At 40.6% G+C, this 24,093-nt stretch overlaps 1 protein-coding gene across 6 annotated transcripts in view; it reads right to left on the bottom strand.

The window, feature by feature from the left end:
* The window catches only part of DACH2 (dachshund family transcription factor 2), an 847,028-nt gene that overhangs the window by 137,447 nt on the left and 685,488 nt on the right, over window positions 1-24,093 (bottom strand). For all 6 annotated transcript variants that reach the window (XM_086918783.1, XM_086918784.1, XM_086918786.1 and 3 more), the window contains one exon: window positions 5,082-5,217. In XM_086918783.1, the coding sequence (XP_086774909.1) occupies window positions 5,082-5,217 (136 nt within the window). The remainder of the gene's footprint in view (window positions 1-5,081; window positions 5,218-24,093) is intronic.

Below are 24,093 nucleotides of genomic sequence, written 5' to 3'. Positions count from 1 at the left end.
CACCATGACTAAATCAAATATGGTGGCCTGTGGGACCTAGTTTGGACTTTGAGGATGCACATACCTTTGCACCTAATAACATTGCCTTCAGACAAAATATTAATTAGTACTGTTTCTATTGCGATAGCCACATTTATTTATTATCGTGCGATGATTCCATATCATGTGTGTCTAACATGCACTGGGCCATTATGCAAGCACCACCGATTTCTTGGCACATTGTGAACCGCTGGTGAATGATGCTATCTGTTTATCACATTCTGTATGTTAGACTCAGGAAAATAACAGTGATTCTTTGTTCTGTATGCTATCTAAACAACGTTCAAACTAGCATAATCAATATGAGCTAATAGGCAAAAACACTGTAAAGAAATAATTTGTAGTGATAGCCGAAATGCACAAACATGGATACTGTGCTTGAGAATAATTTAGCAATCACTGTATGTAGAAATTTGAATTATTAAGTGAGGCGGATGAAAGCCTACCTCAAGTAATAATAATATTGTTACTAACCTGTTAAGTCGAACTAAAAGTTTCAATAAATTAAACCTTAGTTCAACCCCAGGTTGTTATGGCATGAAGCAGACAGGCTTAACTTGAAGAAAATGTGTAAAGCCTTTAGAAGTTCCACAATAGTTAAAAAGTCACAGATCCAACACAATAAAAGCCCCACTTCAATTTTCAAACAGAGAGAAAAAGGATATAAATACAATGACACCAAAATGATAAACATCAAATAAGTTGAATTGCAGATATGAATTGTTAAAGATTTAAGTAGAAAAAGAACCAAGAAAAATACAGCAAGGATGACACAAAATAGACGCACCATAGAAGGAACAGAACAGATACCTATACAACAAACATACTGGAAGGTAGGGATGCGATGAACAAAGACTCTAAACTCTACACTGAAGGCTTGAGATACCGGAGAAACACAATTGGAATGTTATAGATGTATTTAACCAAAAGTATATACTATGTATGAAGGTAGTACATATAAAACAAACTCCTTGAAGATGACACTGAATGACACAGTGGGACAGTAGTTGTGTTTTGTTATTGTTTAATGAAAAAACAATAAAGATATTTTCCAGAAAAATAAAGCAACAAATTGAAGTCAAAGGTCACAGTATACTTGGATCAAGGTGCAATTTCAAGCCAAACCTGATGAAGATATAGTCAGATATACCAAGAGGAAAAAGTTCCTTAATCCCACATCAAAAAGGAACTTTGTCACTTTCTGAAAAAAACAGTTTAAATTTGTTTCTCATTCTAAATACAGAAAGGTACTTTATTTGCAGCGTTGGAGATTTCTCTCTCTAAGACCCTACAAAACTAACGGACTAAGGGCCATATGTATCAAGCACTAATGCGTTCGCAAACACCCAAATTCACAGAATTTCTCATCCTCCTTTTCCTTCCTTGTCTTCCTTTTTTCTATTGCTCTTATGCAAAGTCTGATAACAAGAATTAGCAAAGCCAATAGGTCTCACCCTTGTGACTCACTGGCTTCGCCAATGGTTTTTAAATGAAATTGGTGCAGGAAGTTGCAAAAGGGGGAAGGCTAGGCTGCAAACTGAATCCCAACAAAAAGTGGAGGAAAATGATTGGAAAACAGGCAGCCCTTCCAAGTTTACCAGCCATGCATGCCATGCAGCTCGGCTCCAGGCTTTTCTTTGAATTCTCGGTCTTGTAGTCATGTTTACTTTAATCCACTATGAAAATGCATCTACAAGTCACTGAATTCAGTGGAAAAGATGGGGATTAGAGCTGCACCTCACACATGGACCTGAGAACTTGGCAACCATGGTGCGGTACATAAGCAAACACAAGCACATCATTAAAGTAGGACTAGCGTTTTTCTCAAACTACTTCACTAATCAACAACTGTGCTACCAAGGAGCTCCTGCCATATGCCAGCACTTTAATAAACAATTCAACAAATAGCCACACATGGGACAAACACCACATCACATGTAAGGAGACTTCAAACATACAAATAGGATACCCTCACAAATGTGTAGAGAAAACTTGACTGGTATGAACCTGCTCATGCAGTAAGGCATTGAAATGGATGATCGACAGTCAGATGCGGGATCATGGCTACCATGCACTGTTAGCAAACAGAACAAGAGTATGGAGCTATGTTAATCCTGTGGATCCCCAGGGCAGTGTGTTGGCTTCGGTTCTCTGGCCATCTCTCCCACCAACCACCGCTGCTGCTTTGAACACACAGAACCAAAAGGTATATCTGCAGGGTATCTGCCAAAGGTCTCCACATCATGTGTGACAACGCATGTCACGTTATGATGCATTGCTAACCATAGATTGCACTTTGGAACTTTTTGTTACTTTTTATGACTGGCAAAAAAAGAGCTAGAAGAACAAGTTACCTACCTTCGGTACTGCATTATCTGGTAGGGACTCTATCTAACTGCAGACTCCTTACCCTGATGCCTGGGAAATTGAAAGGTAAGGAATCTGTAGCTAGAAGTCTCTATCAGATAACCCTAGCAAGCTAAGTGTTGCTGTCTCCAAATGCTATGTTTGTCTGAACATGTCACAGGACATTAAGAACAATCTGAATTTGTTACTACATTTTATCACCAACAAAGGGGAGGGGCGCTCTTAGGCAAAATGAACTCGCAAAATGTCTTGCTTATCACACTGCCTTTGTTGTTTACAGCATGATCGGGAAACCTGCATGTGCCAAAATGTGTCCCTGTGTTGCTTAACATGAGCATGTCTAGAATTGAAAATAGTTAAAAAATAAAATCCATGGTGAAGTGGTTTAGTAGGGCACAGAGGGCAGGTCAAGCCCTAAATGGACGGGATCATGCCTACGGGTATTACAGTTAACAAGGATTGGCAAAGTCAACAGGTCACTGTTTAGGAACCTATTGAAGTTGCTAATGAAAAAAAAACAGATCACAGCAGGTTTTTTAAAAAAACATGGAGGGAGGGGGAGAAACGCATGGACGAGATGAGGTATATGGAGAGTGGTGCAGGTCTGAGGACCTGGCTGGCCTTACGGCCAGTGCTGCAGGCTTTGGAACTGGGTCACTTTTTAGAAATAATTTTTTATGGTGTTAAAAGAGATGCAAATACCCGCATCGGCAATCTTCTTGTGTGTATAGTATGCCTGTGTTAAAAGAAGAAAGCAGATTGACCATCCAGGAATTGAATTACGAAAAAGATTTTTTTTTTAAATTCTTAGTCTAATAAAGTAATTTGTGCATGTCTAAATTTTAAAAAAAAGCATTTGACATAGCTGGAAAGTATGTGAAAAAGAAATGAAGAGCCTGGGTGTAGATGTAGCAACATAAGTCGTATTATTCCATCCAGGAATAATACTAAAACGCTTATTAAAATAAAGGGCATAGCAAAAAGGTGAGTAAAAACAAAGACTAAGAAAAAAACGTGTACTTGCTCCATGCTATGAGGAGGTACTAACACAAGAAAGGAAGGGTAGCCTACGGAACCTAAGCAATCAAAAGTTTGCAATTGAGAGTAACAAAAAAATATCTAATAGTATTCTGTGGGTCGGTTGTAAGCCCACTCAATAGGGAACAATAGGACTCACATTACAGTGCAAGACATACAAAAATTGCTCTGGGCCCCAAAAATGAGTGCCTGTGCCAAGCACCTGAAATGACCGACACAAATTAAGCACGTAAAAAGAGGCTCTTTTTCAAACAGCATAGCCTCACAAAGCTCACGCACAAGACTTTAATCAGAAATGTCAACTGACTGCATAATTGATAGCACTGTGTATAAAGAGAACTTCATTTATAAAAGTAATGTGATGTTACAAAAGATTTCAGTAGCAAGAGCCCACCCTAAAATCTCTTCCTTGCAATCCAGTTAAATATTTCTATTTTTTATATATCTGGTTCTGTAAATGTGATCATTGGCACAAAACTGGGGTTTGCATAAAAGGCTCCTTTACACTAAACCAAACAAAATATTGTACTGGAGGGTATGTGCTTAAACTCCAAGTACCACATGATTCCTTCTGGTGAACCTGTTCTTAATATATTGCTGCATGTAGATCTGCTGGAAGACTACGGACATCAAAAGGATGGAGCTTTCGCAACACATGCTTGTGCACATAAGGGATAATTGTCATCTAGAACCATGAAACATTACATAGAGCCATTTCCTTTTATTTAAATTAAATAATGTATATTATATATGTATACCACAGTATAATCAAAATGTATTGAAAGGTTGTTTTCAGCAGTGTCTAGGTTTTATCATTTATACAGAGCACTGCTAATAATTAAGGACCTGATTTAGAATTTGACAGACCGATATTAAATTAACAGATTCCCCATCCACCTTATTACAAATGTCATAGGATACAATGCGTTTGTAATAAGGTAGATAGTATGCCAGCTATGTTTGTGATGGAGTAACCTGTCCACCAAACTCTAATACAGACCCTAAATTTGTTAAGCATTGACTGAGAAATTGTATGTCTTAGGGGCCAATTTCGACTTTGGCGAACAGAGTACAGTTCATCAGGGTGACAAAGGACAATCACTCCATCAGCCTGACAGACTACCATATGCCAGATCTTAAAAAAAATTGTTTTTCAGAAACGTATTCCCAGAGCGGGAATTTGTTTCTGAAAACCCAAAAAGTAATGATCTTTCTCACATTGTCTAGGGATTGTTATTTTTTTAGCTGTCCCACACTTTCAAAGTTTTCCTGGCTATGAGGGACAGAAAAAAACAACACACTGTATGCTGTAAATAGAGCAGACAATTACTCTGTCTGCCCCTAATCTGATGGCCGTACTCTATGGGGCCATAATAGTATGTTTTCTGTCGATGGAGCAAACAGGGGTTCCTCTAAAGGAAACTTTACACTATGCCTGCCTCTAAATGAAGAGAGTGGACAGACAGTTTGGTGTGCAGGGTACTCAGTTGCTTTTGTGACAGAGTACTGTGTCTATCACACTCTAAATCAGGCCATCAGATTCAAACCTTCCATGCATTCCTATTCCTATCAAATGATAAGCGTACCTTCCTAAATGATATACAGGTTTCCAAGGTAGTGAAGGAAAAAGTACCAACCAATTCTGTCCTGTATGTTGTCGAGTTGGGAGGGAGAACTGGATACACTACTACTCTGATGAGAAGAGCCATGGCTTCCCGGCCTCTGATTGTCTTCCATAGATGGAGTCGGAGAAGGACTGTCATGAATTCTTTCCTGAAAATTAAAAAAACAAGAAAACATATGGTTAGATTTCTTCCCCAAATTGAACATATGCACCGATGACAGAATTATTTAATGGAAGTAGTATCAGTATGTATCTTGGAGCCAATAATACTACTTCTTTTGAAGCTATAAAGCAGGGAATTTAATACCTAACACATAGGGCTCCATGCACTCTAAATACCGAGTAACCAACCTACAGGAAATGAAATAATTTTGATTGTGATAGCCAAAAGATTTCTTGGGTGAGAGATTATCATTAACAGCCCAAGGGATAATGGGCTTCAACTGAAAGCCTTTTCTGGAAATTAGATCTCTTTAAGAGGTTGGCCGGCTCCAGCATTAACTCTATGAAATCGGCAGGTCTTTTGGTATCACTTGATGAAATGTTCTCAATGCATAACCCCATTTAATTAGCTCTGCGTCACACATTCAATAGTTGACCAAAGACAAAGCAAGCGCCTTAGAGACAACCATGCTAAAAAAAGTTTACATCACTTTGTAGACAAAAGCTTTACTTCAGAATTGACACTTGCCCGTGGTGTCATCAATGGGCCTAACTGCAGGAATTACAATGACAGTACTTCCTAGAGCATTGTATGAGTGCCCTACCACAGTGGCTCTGGACGGTAGAGTTTCCATAAGATCTCTACTCCTCAGCATGAGCGTGAAGACATGGGGCAAATTGGGGAAACGTGCCAAGATATCAACGTATTTATCACCCTTCGCACCACTGTAGCAGGACTCGGATTTTATTGCAGCAATAAAGAGAGAGGTCTTTTGAGTGTAGATGTAGGGCTACTTCAGGCTAGGAGATATATTTTACAAAGGAGAATTGAAAGATACCAAACATGAAATTAAATTATCAGAAAAAGAGCAATTTAGATATACTCAGGTCTGGCACTGGGTACTCCAACCTTAAGTGGGATCCACAGTGACTAGGGCTTTAACTAGAAAGGAAAAGTTTAGCGCACATCCACTCATGCAATAGCAAAACTCTACATAATACTGGATACAGGCATCCATGGCATGGTTCCAACTGGCTATGGAGAAAGACTTACATATACAATTACACACAGAGTAATAAAAGGACACTTTTTTAGTGAAACACCTAATTTGCTAGCCACACATGAGCTAATGAAACCATCTACAAAATAGCAAATAAGTTGCATTTGACAAGAGCATAACTTTATATGATCAATCCAAAATGTCTAATTGCATAAAAAAGGAGCTTTGGAAGCATAGCATATATAAAACACGTATTATGGATCTGCCCTAAGGCTGAAACTTTTTTGGACAGCATCTTAAAAATAGTCATGGAGGTCACGGGCGGCAGTTAGGAACATTGTCAGAGGTGGTATTGTTGAACATCCTATCAGAACAAATCCATCACCTATACTCTAGAAAATGCAAGCTCATATCACTATGAGAAAATGGGGTAAAATAGCATTTACTACTAAGGAGACTTAGTGGCCAAAGATATGGTACCCAGAGATAGAAAATAATGTAAGAAAAGAATAACAAAGAAGAAGGATTAGAAATCTCTCAAACTTTGCGGGCCTCTGGTGGTGTACTTGGCCAAATATTGCTAATATAGCAATTGTTAAAAGACTACAGGCCCTCCACATTGTTGGAAAAAGTTCTCAAATATAAACTAGATGGTCTCATAGAGAGAGAGAGAGAAAGAGAGAGGTTGGCTGAGGTGAGATGGGGGCGATTGGAAGGAGGCTCACTACTGTAGTTGGGGAAAATGTAGTGTGGCTCTAATTACACATTTTTGTTAATGGGAAATGACAACTATAATATACTGTTTTGAAGTTGTACATTTTGAAAATGTAAAAAACATGAATAAACTTAAAATGTGTTTTTCTCTCTTTTGTGTTTTAGTTAAGAAACATTGACTCTGCCTAACCAAAGCCCCAATAGAAATCATACTCATTCAGCAATCTAACAATGTTTAATGGCCTACTGCATCCAATGCTTCCAGGAGATTTAATAATATATCCCCAACATGTGCAGACCACTCAGCCACCTGTCCACCTGTATTCATAAACCTGGAACATAAATTGAGCTTGGTGATTGTTGCAACACATGCAAAGGTACCCATTTAACAAAACCACTAGAACATCATTATACTTTTTGAGACCCATTTAACAACACCTCTAAAATACCATTATAGATATCGATGGCTGATATTTTTTTGCCCCTTTGTACTATTGAGCCAGTCTGACGCATGGGTTGAGAATCACGCTCCTGTGGGCAGCTAGCGTACAGAATGGTGTTGCCTCACTCTGAAGGTCCTTTGATCAATAAGGCAATTTCAGATCCAAGTTCGGATCTAGGTCCTGAGTATTCAATAGTATATACATCTTTTTCATCTTGGTCTGTAATTTAGTGGGAAGAATGTAAGAATACAATTAGGAAATAGGAGCACCTAGAGACACCGGAGGCCATATTGCCATTCTGTAATACAGCAGAATGGATGCTTCGGTCTAATTTCAATTCTCCTATGGCACCTTTATATTACAGAAGGGACTGCAGAATCTAGTATCTGTGATATCCATTGGACAGATACACGTTTTACATCATGCAATGTAAAATAGGTGTTCCCTCAATTAAATGGGGCGTGGCTCCATGAAAATTAGTGACTCTTTATGCAAATGCACCCGACCATATTACAGTTGTAGGCAAGCTGGAAAAGGCCCCTACAGTACATACCAACTGTGCACTACCTTGGGGTCACAGACTGCAGCCCCCTGTTGAAAATCACTTTCTCCCTCTGTAGGCAATTTAGACAACACATTTTGCTTTGCTTTGCTAATTGGTGTCTGGGTCTAACATGGGAACATCCAATGGGAGTGCTCAACAGAGCTAATGTCTGTAGGCACTGTTCTGTAATCCGGTGCCCAGAAGAAGAGAGCCATTAATGAAGCCATTATTGCGGTTATGTAGAATACTGGAAAGATTGCTCTGAAAATCATATTTATCGATTATAAGTGATTGGACCAGATTTGATCAACTTTTCTTATAACAAGGATGACAGACTTCCACTTGGCTTGGTGAATTGTAAATACTGCGGCTAAATGTGTTAGACTGAACCTTTATATGTAACATTAAATAATTCTGTTTAAATATTTCTTGTTTTTATTATTCTTTAAATTCTGAAACCTTTTAGTGTTTTGCTATAGCAAATATAATAAAATGTTGCATGAATGACAAAATTTGTGTCATTCAAACCATATATTTTTTGCTTTCTTTATAATAATAATAATTTTGTATTTGTATAGCGCACATATCACCCCCAGGGGGGTCTCAAAGCGCTTCTACGCATACTGCTGTGGAACCCATCCTGGCTTTCCCTGTGAAGTGCCCACTCCTGGGCACCCCCAAGATGAAGCCAGGCATCCCAGCGCTATTGGGGCCGTTGTGGAGATTAAGCAAGCTATTGCCCAGAGTTGCAGAGTGGGACCCATGATTAGAGTAGGCACCGAGGCGAGAATTATCAAGTCCGCGGACACTGAGCCCAAAATCCTGCAACGTCGGGAATTGAACCCTGGTCCTAGGCCTGACCTCTGCTTCAGGGTCTGCCGCTTCTAATCAGTGAGCCACACTTCTCCACTTTACCTACAAAGCACTTCAACGGCCAATCAGTTCTTCGGCCTCAGCAGTGTGTAAGCTGTGATCGAACTATTTTACAAGTAAAACATCCGATAAAGACAGTAGAGGTTCCATAACGACAGGGAAAGCAAACGACTCCATCATATCGCATCAATCCTCTAACACAGCAGAGCGCCAGTTTCTCTGCCTCTCATTATCTGACTTCTATAACATTACTCTCTATTGTGAAATCAGTGGCAGTGGTACTCATTTTCGTACTCTCGCAGATCTATGTTCTGGTTTTTAGTCTTTTGGGGACTATTGATCTGCCCTCCATCCACATGGCTAAACAGCACCGCCTTTTGGTCTCGGAGAGATCTGGGTGGCACAACAGGCTCCTAGACTCTCTATCTTGAAGCACTAATCATCTATCTTGCTAGCCGGCTCCCTGCTAACATTTCAAGTTTCATGCGTCAAATAATAGCATACATTCCATGTTATATTCCAGTCAAGCACATGTGTAATGTTATCCCAAAATCTGGGCCTTGGATGTATCATGGTATCTCAGACTCATGAATATTCACACATTTTCAAGTAGAGCTAAAGAGAATTTTGCCTGTGGATATGTGTTGATCAAGGCTAAATAAGCCTTTGCTTCTAGGTCACCTATACCATCAAACTCATGTCAATACTGATTGGAAGGTGTCACCATCTTGTAGATGATCTACAGACAAAGCAGCATAGGCCCAAATATATCAACTTGTTGTGCAATGCAATGCAGCAAGACAACTTGCTACCTTGTGCTGCACCAATGGAAAGAGCAGGAATGCTGCATAATTGTGAACATATGGAGCATCCTGCTTTCTCTCAGAACTGGTGTCATGGGGCGAGGGCCTGGAATACAGCCATGATTATTTTTGTGCAAGAACATAACATAACATGTGTATTTGTAAGCGCACGTTCACCACTACAGGTATCTTGGCGCTGAATAACAGATGTTTGTTGTTACCCAACTCAATGGTACTCATTTTATCGATCTCAGATGGATGAAAGGCTGAGTGGACCCGGAGGAATTTGAACCTGTGACCATGAGGTCGAACACAGGCCCCTACAGTGGACACATTAGTCCACTGAGCTACCAGACTCGTCCCAAGAAGGGACACCTTCCTGCACAAAATTAATCCCCATAGGCATTTTCCCCTTTCAATATGTGCTGCAAAATGCAGCACATTTGGAAAGAGAAAGTAACAAGGAGAAATTAATATATTTCTCCTCGTTACGCCTCCCCTGTGAAGGCGTAGCATTTTGACGCATTCGCAGGATTACTAGTCTTAGTAAATCTAGGAATGTACCAAAAACCATAAGAACCATTAGAACACCCACGTTCCACCCATGGAACACCTTCCAAATGTAGAGTAAAAAGCAAGGCAGCAACTTGCGCTGCTTTGCACTACTCAGGAATTGACTAAGTCACGCCGAGCCATGCAAGGTGCCTCTGTGTAGCATAGTTAATCTGACTTAAGTGATTGGTTATCCTGTGTTGCCTTACGTGATGCAACACTGGCCCTTGATAAATCTAGGCCATAGTGGGTATCCACTTTATGCAGTCAAGTGCCAGAACCCCAAAAAGTAGCGTCAGAATGCATGGGAACTAGCACAGCTGTTGTCTCAATAGAGAAGACATGGATGGGCACATGCATCAAGGGTTTTTGCATTCGCAAACGGTGCGAATCGCAAAATTCGGCCGTTTGCGAATGCAAATCCCTTTTTTGGGATGCATTAAGGTTTTTGCTTTTTTCGCAATTTAAGAAATCACAATTTATTTGCGATTTCTTAAATTGCGATTGCATTTAAGAAATCGCAATTTTGCAATTTCTTAAATGCAATACATGATTTTTTTTAAATTGCGAAATCGCAAATAGGAAGTGGTAAATTACCATGAAGTTAACCTTCATGGTAATTTGCAAAAACTTTCAAAAATGCACAAAAGTGCATTTTTGAAAGTTTCATTTTACACACACACATGCCCTTAGGGCATGGCATGTGTGTGTGAAAAAAGTACTTAAAGGTACATTTCAGGGGTGCAGGGGGGGTCCTTTGGACCCCCACTGCACCCTTGAAATTGCATTCTCATTTTGCGATTCCTTAATTGCGAATCGCAAAATGAGAATACCTTCAAATTCATTCCTATGGGCCTCTAGGCCCATAGGAATCAATGGAAAGGCATTCCTTAATTGCGATTTGCAAATTGTGAATCGCAATTAAGGAAAATTAAGAAATCGCAAAAATAATTGCGATTTCTTAATGCATAGCCATTTGCAAATTCTTAATTGCGATTCCTTAATTTTCGCAATTAAGAATTCGCAAACGGGAACATTGATGCATGTGGCCGGGAGTGAATAGGGAAAGCATTAAATAATGGTTTCGCCAAAATCATTTCACACTGCATCAAATCCAACTTTGGCCTAAGTATAACTAAACTATTTACTGCAAGTGCACATTTATAAAGAGAATAGGGAATTATTTTTAAAATGCAAGTACATACCGATACAGCCAATAGAGAGATTTAATCACTGAGCATCACTAAAATATAAAACTGGAAGCTTTCCATAAAAAAATCACAGTATGCAAATTGCATTATCTGAATCCCTATCTCGTTTACTAACCAGGAAACCCAGCAGGCAAACTGTTTGTAAAAAGAGAACCAATCAAAGCAAAGGACAGTTTAATAACGTGTGTTTCAAAAGCATAACAAGTAATCATTGACTGGAAGTTAATCATGAATTTAAAAGGAGAGTAATTTGGAAGAGGTCAGGCATTCCTTTTCTAGTTCAGCCTTGTTTTACCCATATTGTTACAATGTAAAGGGCCCGGAGTTTCATAAAAATGTATCCTCGAGTTTGAAAAAGAATTGGTATAAGACACAATCTTTATAGGTTGCATTAAAGCTTTACCTCAGGCAAGTTGTGTTATTAAAATAACAAACAATGGCAAATGAACTCACCTGATGAAATGTAGTACTCCTGGCCCATAATTTGCTCTCACTGCACCTCGTGCTGCTGAGTGGCAGAAACACAAACTGGGCCTTAGCAATTTAGGAGCTTTGTCCAACAAGCATTGACAAAGTCCACTGATCTGACTTGCACAGTGTTCAGAGCACTGTATAAAGTTACCGGGGAAAAGCTGCCTTTAATGGGTGGTGGCTGGTCATGTGGAGCTATCAGGGATGTGAGTCTCAGGTGTGTCGCCTCTTCCGAGACTGGAATGCAGCTTCAACTGCAAACATATCAGAGCCATTGTATTTGCACTAAAGAACTGCTTTCACATATCACCAGAGCCTTAATGTAAAGACAATGGACCAGCGTAACCGTGCATAATATGTAGTGGCAATGTATTGCTCAGAAGAGTGCTCACTATAGACAGCAAAAGCTTTCTGTAGGCAAACTCTAAAATGAGTACAGGAAATTTGTCACAATAACATTTCTATTCCTACTCCTGCAACCCTGAACTTCCTGGTGCCATTTTCAGACACTTTGCACAAATGGATAAAATTGAGTGAAGCAGTTTTGCACTATTATTTTGCTGTCCCTGTTACACAGAATTTAGAAAAATTTTATTTTCTGAAATTTTACAAATACATTTTTATACCTTAGCAAAACGGAGAAAAAAGATTGCTTTTACTTGACATATATAAAATATTAGTTTGTGCATAAATCATTTGACATGCTCAACAAAGATTTTAACAACGAAAACGCTATCCATGAGCACATCAAAAGTAATCATATCACAGACATTCCACTCCCATTCCAGAAGCTGGTTCATGAACAACATGGTTGTAATGACGCTAACAGGACCACTGTTCTTTTAAAAAAATGAACAGAAGAACTTAAGGGTAAGAAATGCCACACATGCATAACTGATAACCGATATTTTAGCACTGGACTATTATTTTAATGCAAATTGACAATATTATTTGTTTTTCTTAATATTAGCTCTTTCTTAAGAGATCTATTCAGCCGCCACTGTCTAACTATACATTTTTCTTAGCAGTTCATCATAAACATCATCTTTACCCGTATGTTTTAAGGCAGATTCACTACGCTTTCCCTAATCTGTCCATAATGTTTTGCATTGTGGGTCATCTGGGTATTTAATTAGCTAGGAAACCTAATATTTTTAAATAAAGTAGACGAATTACAAATCTTATAAAACTCTTAATTGATTAAGACTACTATAGGTGAAGTGGAAACCCCAGGCTCTAGTGCATACATTTGCTTATGAACCCTTACTTCACACAAGTAACCCACTTCCATTCCTTGCAGTAAACATGAGTGAAGGGGGCCTGCAATAAAGCAGATGAAGTTCCACATTCACACATTCTCAAGTGGGGATGAAGCTGAAAATCATTCACCCTTACAACAAAACCGACTTTTAAGGTGTAAACAATATTAGAAACATATCTGAAAGCATGAAAGAAGTGATGCCTATGTTGAACTCACATAAATACATGATCCATGGTAGCGTAGATAGCAGATAATTGAAATGATTCTTTGAAGTGGGAGACAGGTCTTTGGTCCAATTAGAGAAAATGATGGGGCCAAGTTGAAGTTCATCAAGACCTATCGTCTACCTAAGAGACAAGGATGTGGTCCCCATTGTGGTGAACCTGGGTTTAGAAAAGGCAACATGATTCTAGGACGAAGGGGCTACTGAATGTGATTCATTCATTCTAAAAACATGTGGCCTTTGTCACAAATTGTGCATAAGGAATGGAATGGAAGCAGTGGCCTAATGTAATAAAAAACAGAGAGGTAGAAAAGTCGCATATCCTGAGTTGAGTAATAATGATAGTGCATGTAGTGACATACCAGGAAGTGACTTCACACAGCATCTGACAGATGACAAAGTAAGTAATATCACTGAAGAGGCTAAAACATCCCGCAACACGTGTTAAATAAATAAGAAAACGAGGTGAAAAGTTACAGCTGAAATTTACAAATTACCAATGATGCAGGTGACAGGCTGTTTTAGTTACCAAATGTATATTAAGCAAGTTATTTCCAACATAAGCTAGGGTACTGAAGGTACTGAATATGCCTCGTAACTGTACAAAATATTACTGTACTACCCTTATGTACCAGGGGTACTATTGTTATATGCTAAAGATCTATCTTTGCATACCATACGCACCACTATCATTAACAAGAAATGCACACATCCTAAGGTATGCTTCTGTAGCTCACCAAGTGTGTGCTGTCATCATATCAAGTAAGATAGATATGATATTCCAAGGATGGTGCCACTATGTACCAGTGGTGAAGTTACCAAATGCCAGGGGGTTTAGCCATAAAATAAAAAGCATAATTATAATATGCCTGAGATACTGCCATGAAGTTATTGCAAGAGATGCTGACATTATAATGTAATTATATGTAAATGCAACAGCAAACTCACAAGCGGGTTCATGCAATGCATTGCAGGAGGCAACACATACTGGGCCAGATGTAAAATCCTTCCATTTTGCGAGTCGCAAATTGAAACGTTTTGTGACTCGCAATTTGCGAACCGCAAAATGGAATGTACAACAATGTCTGAGATACTGTGTGCAATTCCAAATGGGGTCACAAATTAACTGCCTCATTATTAATAATGAGGCACATCTCATTTGGAATGGCTAGCACTCCCAGGGATGGTGGCCTGCTGGGGTCAGCAGATGAGCATGTCTGTGATTAGTCTTTAAATAAAGCAGTTTTTTTTATGCAGCCCATTTTCCTTAAAGGAAAATGGGATGCACTTTAAAAAAGAAAAATGAAATGTTTCTGTTTGATTTATTAAGAGTAAGCAGTGGTCTGTGGAATCACTGCCTGCTCCTAAAAAATATTTTCGCATACATTCACAAAGGGGAAGGTGTCCCCTGGGACTCCTTACCATTTGCGAGTGGCTTAACACCTACTTAAAGTAGGTGGTAAACTGCTTTTTTTGTGTTACCACTAAGGCGGTTGCAAAACAATGGTACTTACTATTTTGACTCGCTATTAGGAAGGGATGCCCTTGGCACCTAATAGTGACTCGCAAAGGCTATTTTGTGAGTCACTGACTTGCAAAATAGCGCTTGTACATACCACCATTTTTTGCCATCGCAAACTGCCCAATTTCCCAAAAAACGGTCGTACATCCGGCCCACTGTGTTTTTGCCAACAAAAATATGATGGCCAGTGGTGCAACCACCAATTGCCAGGGGTATCGCCATTCCATGCTAGGCATAAAGTTAGGTGCAGGTATGGGATAGCAAGTATGGAATATCGTGCTACCTTAGTATAGTAGCCATAATATATAAGACTAACATATCAACAGATATGTATGTATACATTTTCTAGGCCTTACTTCACATCTATGTACCACGGTACACAGATGTGGAGTTAAGTAAAGTAAATCTATACCTCCATCGGCATCTACCTGTCAATACTTTTGTCCTCAATATTTTGGCTACAATATTAAAGTATTGAATGTAAGGGGAAACCCAATCTACCCTTGAGGGCTTGGTCAAATCAAGAAATAGGTTTTCTAAGTAATCCGATATAATGGCAAGGCATTTTAAGATGGTAGTGAGATATGTGTATTCACCATTGCCCTGGCTCCACAACATAACTCTTTTATAAAAGACTTTAAAAATATATGATGTGGCGGGCGGACGGGCCACACAGGCGCACACGGGTAAATGGAGGATAGCCATAAATCAGGAGGAAGAAGAGGGCAGGTCAAATGAACCAGGCTAAGTGAATTACAGTTGCGGGAGTCCAACCGGAGAAATGGGTAGTAGAGCCCACGGAAAACGCTGCTAGTTCGGTGTAAGTTTCCATGGATCAGCTTTGAATCATTCTAAAAGTGGGTCCGTTCCTTCTCAGGCACCCTCAGGTTGGTGGGGTTGTAGCCGCTGCTGTGCAAGGATTGCTAAAGTGGCATTGTTTTTAATAAAGACCAGTGATCAACAGTGTGCCCGTGCCACATAGTACAATCTTTTTTTCCTTTTCCCAAGATGGCCTTTGTTCTTGCTTTGAATATTTCTCGAAACTTTATCACCCGGATGCCTAGGCGTGTGTGTTCCAGATGTAGTGCAGCTATGAGGGCTAGCCTGCATGATAGAATTGCGGCTTGATTGAAGGCACCAAGCAGAATCCTTCTACATCTGGGTAACACCGCTGGGCAAATGCAGAGAACGAGTGTTGGGGTCTCTTTTTCCGCACCACAGAGTCTGCATTCTGCATTCTTGGCAGATTTTAACCAAGTGGGTAGTTAGTCCAAAGTCGATTGGATTCCTTAACAATGGTACATGAGTTTGAGCTTGACATGGAATTGGAATCCGAGGTCAAAATAGGGTGAGGTTTGAAAAACTTGTAGGTGTTAATGACTTGCCAGGTATAAGCCCGCTTTGCCAAGTCACTTGGTCTTCTTGCATGTGAAGGAATCTGGTGGTTCTGTTGAGTATTTTTTTTAATTCGCTGGTTGATGCCTGGGTGATCCATAAGTCAGGGACTTGCAACGGCAGCAGAGCATCATATATGAAGCATCTGAATATTAATTTTGAGTTCTGCTTGTTTATTTCAAGCCAGTGTTGTTCTTTGCCAGTCTAAACCTATGGCACATTTTTAGAAAGGAGCATTTACTGGGCAATTAATGTTTTGTTAAGCCAAGGTCTAGGTGCTGTTGTGCCTCCGATGTGTGATTTGGAAACCTGTAGATGATCCAATAGGCTTTTCTAATTAGCAGATCTAATAACCTTGCCACCTTTCCTGTTGTTATTTTTCAGCAGTACGAGATGGCCAGGAGCAACTATGCCACCATTGCTATCTGTAGTGACCCTAAAATGGGAACTTGCAATGATCTTGGAAGTGAACGAAATCCTTAAACCAGGGAGGTGGCTTTAGATGTCATTGTGTCCATGTGTGGGATGAAAGTGCCTCTTGAATCAAATACCATCCTAAGGTAGGTCTTTTGACTCAATGGATAGCTGGAACCCATTGACAATCCATGATCCAGATGTGTTTAGTTTGTATCTGAATTTCACAGCATTTGCTTTGTCATGATTGATTTCAAGTTTATGCCGCTTTGTAAAACAAAGTAGAGCATCTAAAAGCTGTTGCAGCCCTACAGGATTCATGCTCATTAAGAGCAAGTTTTCAGCATATAAGATGTGCAGAAGGGGCGGCCCCTACATTTGAAGGATGAGCATTTATGAGATGCAATTCAATGGATAGCCTTCAAATATAGATGTTAAACAACAAAAGGGCAAGAATGTACCCATGTTTCAGGCCAAGTGTAGTATGGATTTTCTACGAAAGCTTGGTGCCATCTCAAAGCTTAAAGCATAGCTAAATTTTGGTACAAAGGAGTTGGTTGGCTCTCATTATTTTTGGGGGGGTCCCAATTCTGTTGAGGTTCTCCCAAAGTAGGTCTCGAGGGATCCAGTCGAATGTCGCCGTAAAATCGATGTAGCAAGCATGGAGTGAAGAGATCGGTCTCTGCCTGTTACTTCTGAAACAAAAGCTACAAATCATCCCGTTGCAGTTTATGACCCATTGCATGTGCTTCAACCATTCATATGGTACCTTGACTACCCATTCAATGGTAGGTGGTAACAGCTCTTAGTAAATGGGGTCAAGATCTGTGACCCGAGACATGCAGCTGCCATCTTTACCAGGTTCCCTGCACCCACATTAGGTCATGCTAGGACTGCCACTCCATTGCAGGTCAGATATAGGGGATATGGTAATTTATATTTTGCCTTCCAAAGTTCATGAACACTGGAAAGGACAAGATGTAGACCTGTTATCTAGGTGGTCTTCATTCTACACTTGGCCTAAGAGTAACTGTGCATCCAGAAAAGGTTTTGTAATGGAAGTATGTAGAGAGCCCTTCATCCATGTGGGCAATGCCCCATGGTATTGAGAGAACCCCCATTCGAAGAATGTACAAACAGAGAATGTGTTCTGGTGCATGTCATCTTACAGAATGTTACTTTTCAGACCTTCTGGTGATACTAATTTGCTTTGTGAGAGCTGAGAATGGTGGATTTCATGAGTTATACTATAAATCCCGTCATTTAAACACCTCTTAGGTGATATGGCATGCACCATCATTCAATACAGTTAATCTCCTGAGGTAATATGAATTTTTGGTCAATTGTGTCCCCTAACGTGAACCCCACCGTCTCCATGTACGAGCTTAAAGTGCATGTAACTTCCCTCCTCGACCAGTTATGAAGACGCAAATACATTTGCGTCCAACGTTAACATGTCCTCTTTCAGATCCACCATGAATGGATCGATAATTCAGTTCCTAAGTATGCCTTGCCAATGTCTTTTCATGGTGCACTTTCACGTTTTCCTAGCCCTGCAGAGCTAGGCCCTGATTTCTGCCATCGAGCCCTTTCTGCTCTCTGCCTCCTGAAAGCTGCAACGTGGGATACATCCCTGACCTCTGTCCTACTCCCTGCGTGGCGAGCGGTGCCCGGCTCGGCCTGCTTGCCTGCCAAAAGACAGTATTTTGCCTTCAAGTTATCAGTATAGCCGAGCTCAGCTCCTCGAAAACACATTCCAGTCTAGCAGAATAGATAAACAATTCCCCGGCTGCAGAGCAAAGGGCCCGGCCTCTCTGTCTCCATGCAAGTAATTCATTGCTCACGTTACCATGGTAGGCCCATGGCCCCTCGCATTACACGCAGACACGTAGTCACATATGCACGCATTAATAGTCAGTATAGAGTAGCCTCTGCCCAAGAGACCTTTCCTTCTAGATAATATAGTTCCCCAAACACAAGATATCAGATATGATTTAGGAACGAGTCGATCTGACATGCCAGACTTCTGTCTCTTTCCTCTAGTGCTAAATGTCAAGTCCCCTGCACCCTCCAGCCTCACGTCAGTCACACGTCATGCTGCTGCACGCGCATCCTTGCTACAGATTTCTGCTGACACTGCAGGATTCCTCTATGTATCCACCCACTTGTGACACTTTCATGTGACGTTTCTAGCACACACCTCTGTGTACGCCCTCGTGCACGCCTTTCTGTTACGCACATGTGTTCTTATCTCGTTTTTCTCAGCTGCTACGCCTTCTGTATCCATCACCATTATATGCATTTACTATATATATTGTACTCTGTTAATAAAGTATTGTCTATCCCTTCCTGATCCTTAATGGTGAAAGGAACATGATACCCTGGTTCGAACCATTCCATTTTATGGAATAAAACCCTTATAAACTCAGATACCACGGATTCTGCCTCTCATTTCCGATTGAGTTATTTTATTGAACTTTACTGCATAGAAATTCCGACGGTAAATATTTATTTACCACATTAATTTGGCGCCCGAATAGGGACCCCTCCCCACCCCACGCGCCGGTAGGTGCGTCGCAGGTTTCGCCCCCTGCCACAGCCGTGACGGACAATTACGCGTACCCGCAGGATTTCCTGTATCTCCCTCAGGCCTACGGAGGTGACGGAGACTGCGATCAGCATCCAGACGAGGCGGTGAGGAGTGCGGAGGATCCCGACCAGAGCCCAGCCGAGAGAGCAAGGTCCGAGGTGTCTAGAGGCCCACCTGTTCCGACGTGCCTGTGACGTCACGAGTCGAGTCGAGTCCAGTCCGGTCCAGTCCAGACGAGTTTTCCGAGGCCTTCCGTTCCGTGCTTCCCGGTGAGTACCGTTGCTGGGGACGCATCTAGACGGGTGCATTACTATGTATCCGGTCAAGACGGGTTTGGGTACACAGACCCGGTCTGCACTGTTTTAGCAGTGTATCTGTACTGTTTAGCAGTATATCAAGTAATTCGTGTCTTCAACGGTTCGATTTTGTTTTCGTTATAGAATTCAAGCATAGCAAATATGTGTTCGAAATGTTTCTATGTGATTAATGTCGTGGTATGAGTGACTGTTTGATATACATTACTGTGTTTCTGTGTAAAATTGTGTTCCAGTTCGAGTAAGTGTCAAGTGCCAAAAATCAAGATGCCATTGTTTTCAAAGTTAAGACAGTTAGGAACTAGGAAAGGGATACTAGAGGAAGCGATTCCTGTCCCACCTAGGGACACTCCCGGAAATTTTATGTATCATAAACACGGCTTAGATGCCATATTATATCTAGATTTATGGGCCGATGATACTAAGAACCTAGACGAGAAATATAGATGGCCCGTTACAGGGACATGGGATGCAGACTGCATCATGAGAGTAGAAGAAGCGCTATGGAAAAAGAAGGCCAGACAATCTCAGAAAGATGCCATAGAATTGTGGCGTAAAGAATCGCATAGACGTACAGAGAAAGAATTCAGGAAAGCAGAAAAGCATAGAGAAGATTCAGATAAAGCCCGAGAAAACGTACTAGTTGAAGAAGGAATACGAGTTAAAGCAGAACAAGTAGACCGACAACGAAACACTCTTGTGAATGGTATGTATCCTCTTATGGCCGAGGGTTTACCTAAGGCCACTCCGGAAATACCAAAAGATCTGCCCCCTCCATTGGTTCCGACTAAATTACGTCACAAGACCGCAGCAGACATTTTTATTTCTTCCTATTTAGACGATGTAGCTCCTACATATACTACTGTACCCGCACCACCTGTACCCGCTGACGGCCTCCTACCCCATGATCATCAGCCCTTGCCCCCAGGTCCGCAACAGCAGATCCCTCCAGGTCCGCTACCCGCACCCGTTCCCGTTGTTCCCCCCGGTATTCAACAACTGCATCCATTAAATCCTTTTGGGACTGGCGTGGTCCAGGACCCAACCCAGCTACAACAGGTACCGACCCTACAGCCAGGTTATGCTCAAGACTCTGCTTCAGGAGGTGCTACAGGAGGTTATCAAACACCCCCACAGATACACCGAGTGACAATGAGAGATCTAGCAAAGGCTCGGACACCGAAAGGCGCACCGGCCGAACAACTCAGAAGAGAACTTACAGACTGCAGATATGACCCAGTGCCTGGTACGTCAGGACCCATGTTGTTAGCGTCCCTACGTTTGAGACGCGTTACAGATTATTTGATACTACTACCAGGAATGCCAGAACATCTAGACAAATTGTATTATTTTATTAGAACAGGAGAAGGACCGGAGTCTGTTGCTGAAGCCATGTCACGTCAGAAAGTTGAGACTAAAGGTTTAATAATGCGATTTTTGGTTAATTGTTTAATAAGAGAACAAGATCAGGCAGGTTTTCCGCAAAGTGAGATGAATAGACTAATTAGATGGAGCCAGAATATGTCGGAGGGTAAACATGATAAGGAGAACAGTGTCCATCGTATGGTTATAAAGATCCGTAAAGAAATAATAGAAATACATGCCCAGCGAGCACCTGAAGAACAATTTGAATTAGACGACCCAACTTCCTCGCAAGAGGAGGATAATATAGAGGATCTAGCAGAAACCTCGCAACAGTCAGACAAAGAGTTGATAGCATATGTAGGTAAGGGAAGATACCTTAAGAAAACAATACGTCCAGAAAGCAAAAGACTTTTTCTCTCTGCTATATCAAATCCAAGTTCTCCGGAACATATGTTTCAGGCTACTGATAAAATACTTCAAGATCGAATGGGGTACCATGTACTCAATTCCATGGATGAACAAGAACTAGCCCGGTCCGCAGTACAATGGGCTAACAATTCTAGTACATATAATGATGATACAGTAGCACAGACGTTTTTGAACCTTTCCCCTGATGAACAGAAATTAGCTGGTGTATACATGATTCAGCATCTCATTACGTTCTTCAAAAGCCAACACTCTGATCCATGTCCCTTACCGGATATATTAGTAGAACTACTCTCGAATAGATGGAGAGGCCTAGGTACTGATTTAATTAAAGAAATTCTAGAACATAGACACAAATATAGTGCTTTCCTGAAACCACAGTTTATTTCAGCTCCACCACCCTCAGAAAGAAAAATGTTTTACTTTGACAGACAGAATCCCTTACGGGAAGTACATCCGGTCAGAAAAGACGATAACACACTAGAACGTGTATTCATATACACACCCATCACTAAAATGGAATTATTGGAAATGAAGAAAATAGTGCCCAGTCATGATAAAGACCCTGCAGGTTTTCACCGAGAGATTAAAGATATGTTACTCATGGGCGATTACACATATACAGATATTATGAAAATGTTAAAAGTACTGTTGCCTGCTGGCATTTACGAGAAATTAAAGGAGAAAGAATGGGAGGTGGGAGACACAAAGATTGATTGGGCTGCATTAGAAGTCGAAGAAAATGGTCGTACCGCAGGTTTAGGCCTTGGGGATAAAGCTAAAGCATTACCAGGTTTATTAGTACAGGTTTTGCCTCCTCTAGTTAAATATTAATTCATCACATTCATACTCTAGAAACCCCAGTTATTAAATGTCCACCAATGTTAATTCAGTGATACTCTATACCACTCCTGCACCCCCTGACTTATGCCCCCTCCTCCCCACTGCAGACATATCACAGACATAATCAAAGGTCAACACTATTTTTGTGAAAAGTCTCAAAAGAAGTGGATGCATGCATTGTGCAATGATGTGGAAAACTCAGATGTTTCTATGGGCACATTACTTCGTGGTAAGCCAAAATATGTTGAAATATACCTTCCTCTTATCACCAACTTTCTCTGCGGGTGAGGTAAATTGTTTGCTATTTCGGGAATTGCTTCAAATTAAATGTCAGCAGTTTCAATTATAACAGGACTCAATTGGCAGCTAAATTGCTATACAAACACTCGGCTTGCATTAGTGCAAAATAAGAGGCATTTGTTGTTGTTTTTTATCTCGTGTTGATGATGCCCACCGGCTCCCCAGTCGTGTTCTTCAATTGGATACTTTCACCGAGCTCACTATTATCAATCTTCTTAGCTAATTATCAGAATGTGCTTTAAGTGCAGAGGGACTAAAAAAAAGGCCTGATGGAAATATTTACATTTTAGTGTTTGGAATTTTAAAGATATGCAAAAAATGCTGTGGTTCGCGACAACTCGAAACAATAAAGAGAGTACCTAAGATACAACGTAGGTGGGGATTTGGAAGGGAATATTAAATCCTGGTGCTTTAAAGAACACAGTCAATTAATGCTGGCAGCTTGTGTCCATTAATTCTGAGATAAATGTTTTTTGTTGCTGTTTTTTGTTTGTGGCGTGTACTCTAAACAACACTTGGATACTTAAAATGGCTTCAGTGTCCCCAGTGAGCGCTGCCTGCCGCGCTCTGTCGGCAGCTTGGGCAGCACACCAGGATAAAAGTAATCTCCCCAAGCCGCGCAATCAACTTACAAATGGTCCACTTCTAAGTGTTAATGTTGAAATATAACATACTATTGAAACATAACAAATAGCTCAATGAACATTTCCTTCTTTGCAAGAAAACAGACCCATTTTTCAGCACCGTAATCAGTATGCATCTATTTAGCTACTTAACAGCAATGTGTCTTGGTTCATTAGGTAGCTACTGTTGTGTCTCAGCCTAGTTAAAATTTCACAGCAAGTTAATCTGTTTTATTACAAATGAGAACACAAGTGATAATGTCCTCACCATTTACCAAACACAGGGTTAACAGTATTTGCCACAAATCAATGAGGGCATTTAAATAGGAAAATTGCAAATCCTTAACAATGTTTATGTCTTCATGCCTCCATTTTATTTGTCATTTATGATTTTTACTGCCCTTCCACTGTCCATATACTTTATTTTTCTCTGCTCTAAAATAACTACAATACTGCTAGGACACAGATGTGCAGCGAATTAGTAAAGGATAACACTTTGATGTGTGCAGAGCTACTAAGATATCTTTTCCGGAGGCATAACTTCCACAAATAAAAATTATTGCTTAGGCAACTCCATAGGTAAGAACATACTGTTGGCGTAGCAGGTGGTATGGCAGGTTGAAGCCTTTTGCTGTGAGGGGAGATGCCTCTCTTTGAAATTCCTAACTAATGGAGACAATGAGCATGAGATAGTACGAATTCTCAGTATGTATGTTTGTATGTATGTAGTATTTATATAGTGCAAACGTAGCCTCAAGTCAAAAAAGACTTGCACTGGGTCAAATGCCAGCAGGAGAGGTAGTTGGGTTTTCTAACAGCTTTGTCATGTAGTGTTCTTTAAAGAGATGCATCCTCAACTCTGTCCTAAACTGTAGCAGGGCAGGTGGATGTGGGGAGGGTGTTGCAGATCCTGGCTACATAGACGGCAAATGCAGCTTGCCTTATTTTTTCTTTTTTAAATGTCTTAGTCAGTAG

This window comes from Lissotriton vulgaris, chromosome 4_1 (genome assembly GCF_964263255.1).
Source record: "Lissotriton vulgaris chromosome 4_1, aLisVul1.2, whole genome shotgun sequence".
Taxonomy (NCBI): domain Eukaryota; kingdom Metazoa; phylum Chordata; class Amphibia; order Caudata; family Salamandridae; genus Lissotriton; species Lissotriton vulgaris.
Note: the sequence above shows the minus strand (reverse complement) of the source record. Positions and strands in the feature narration are given on the sequence as shown.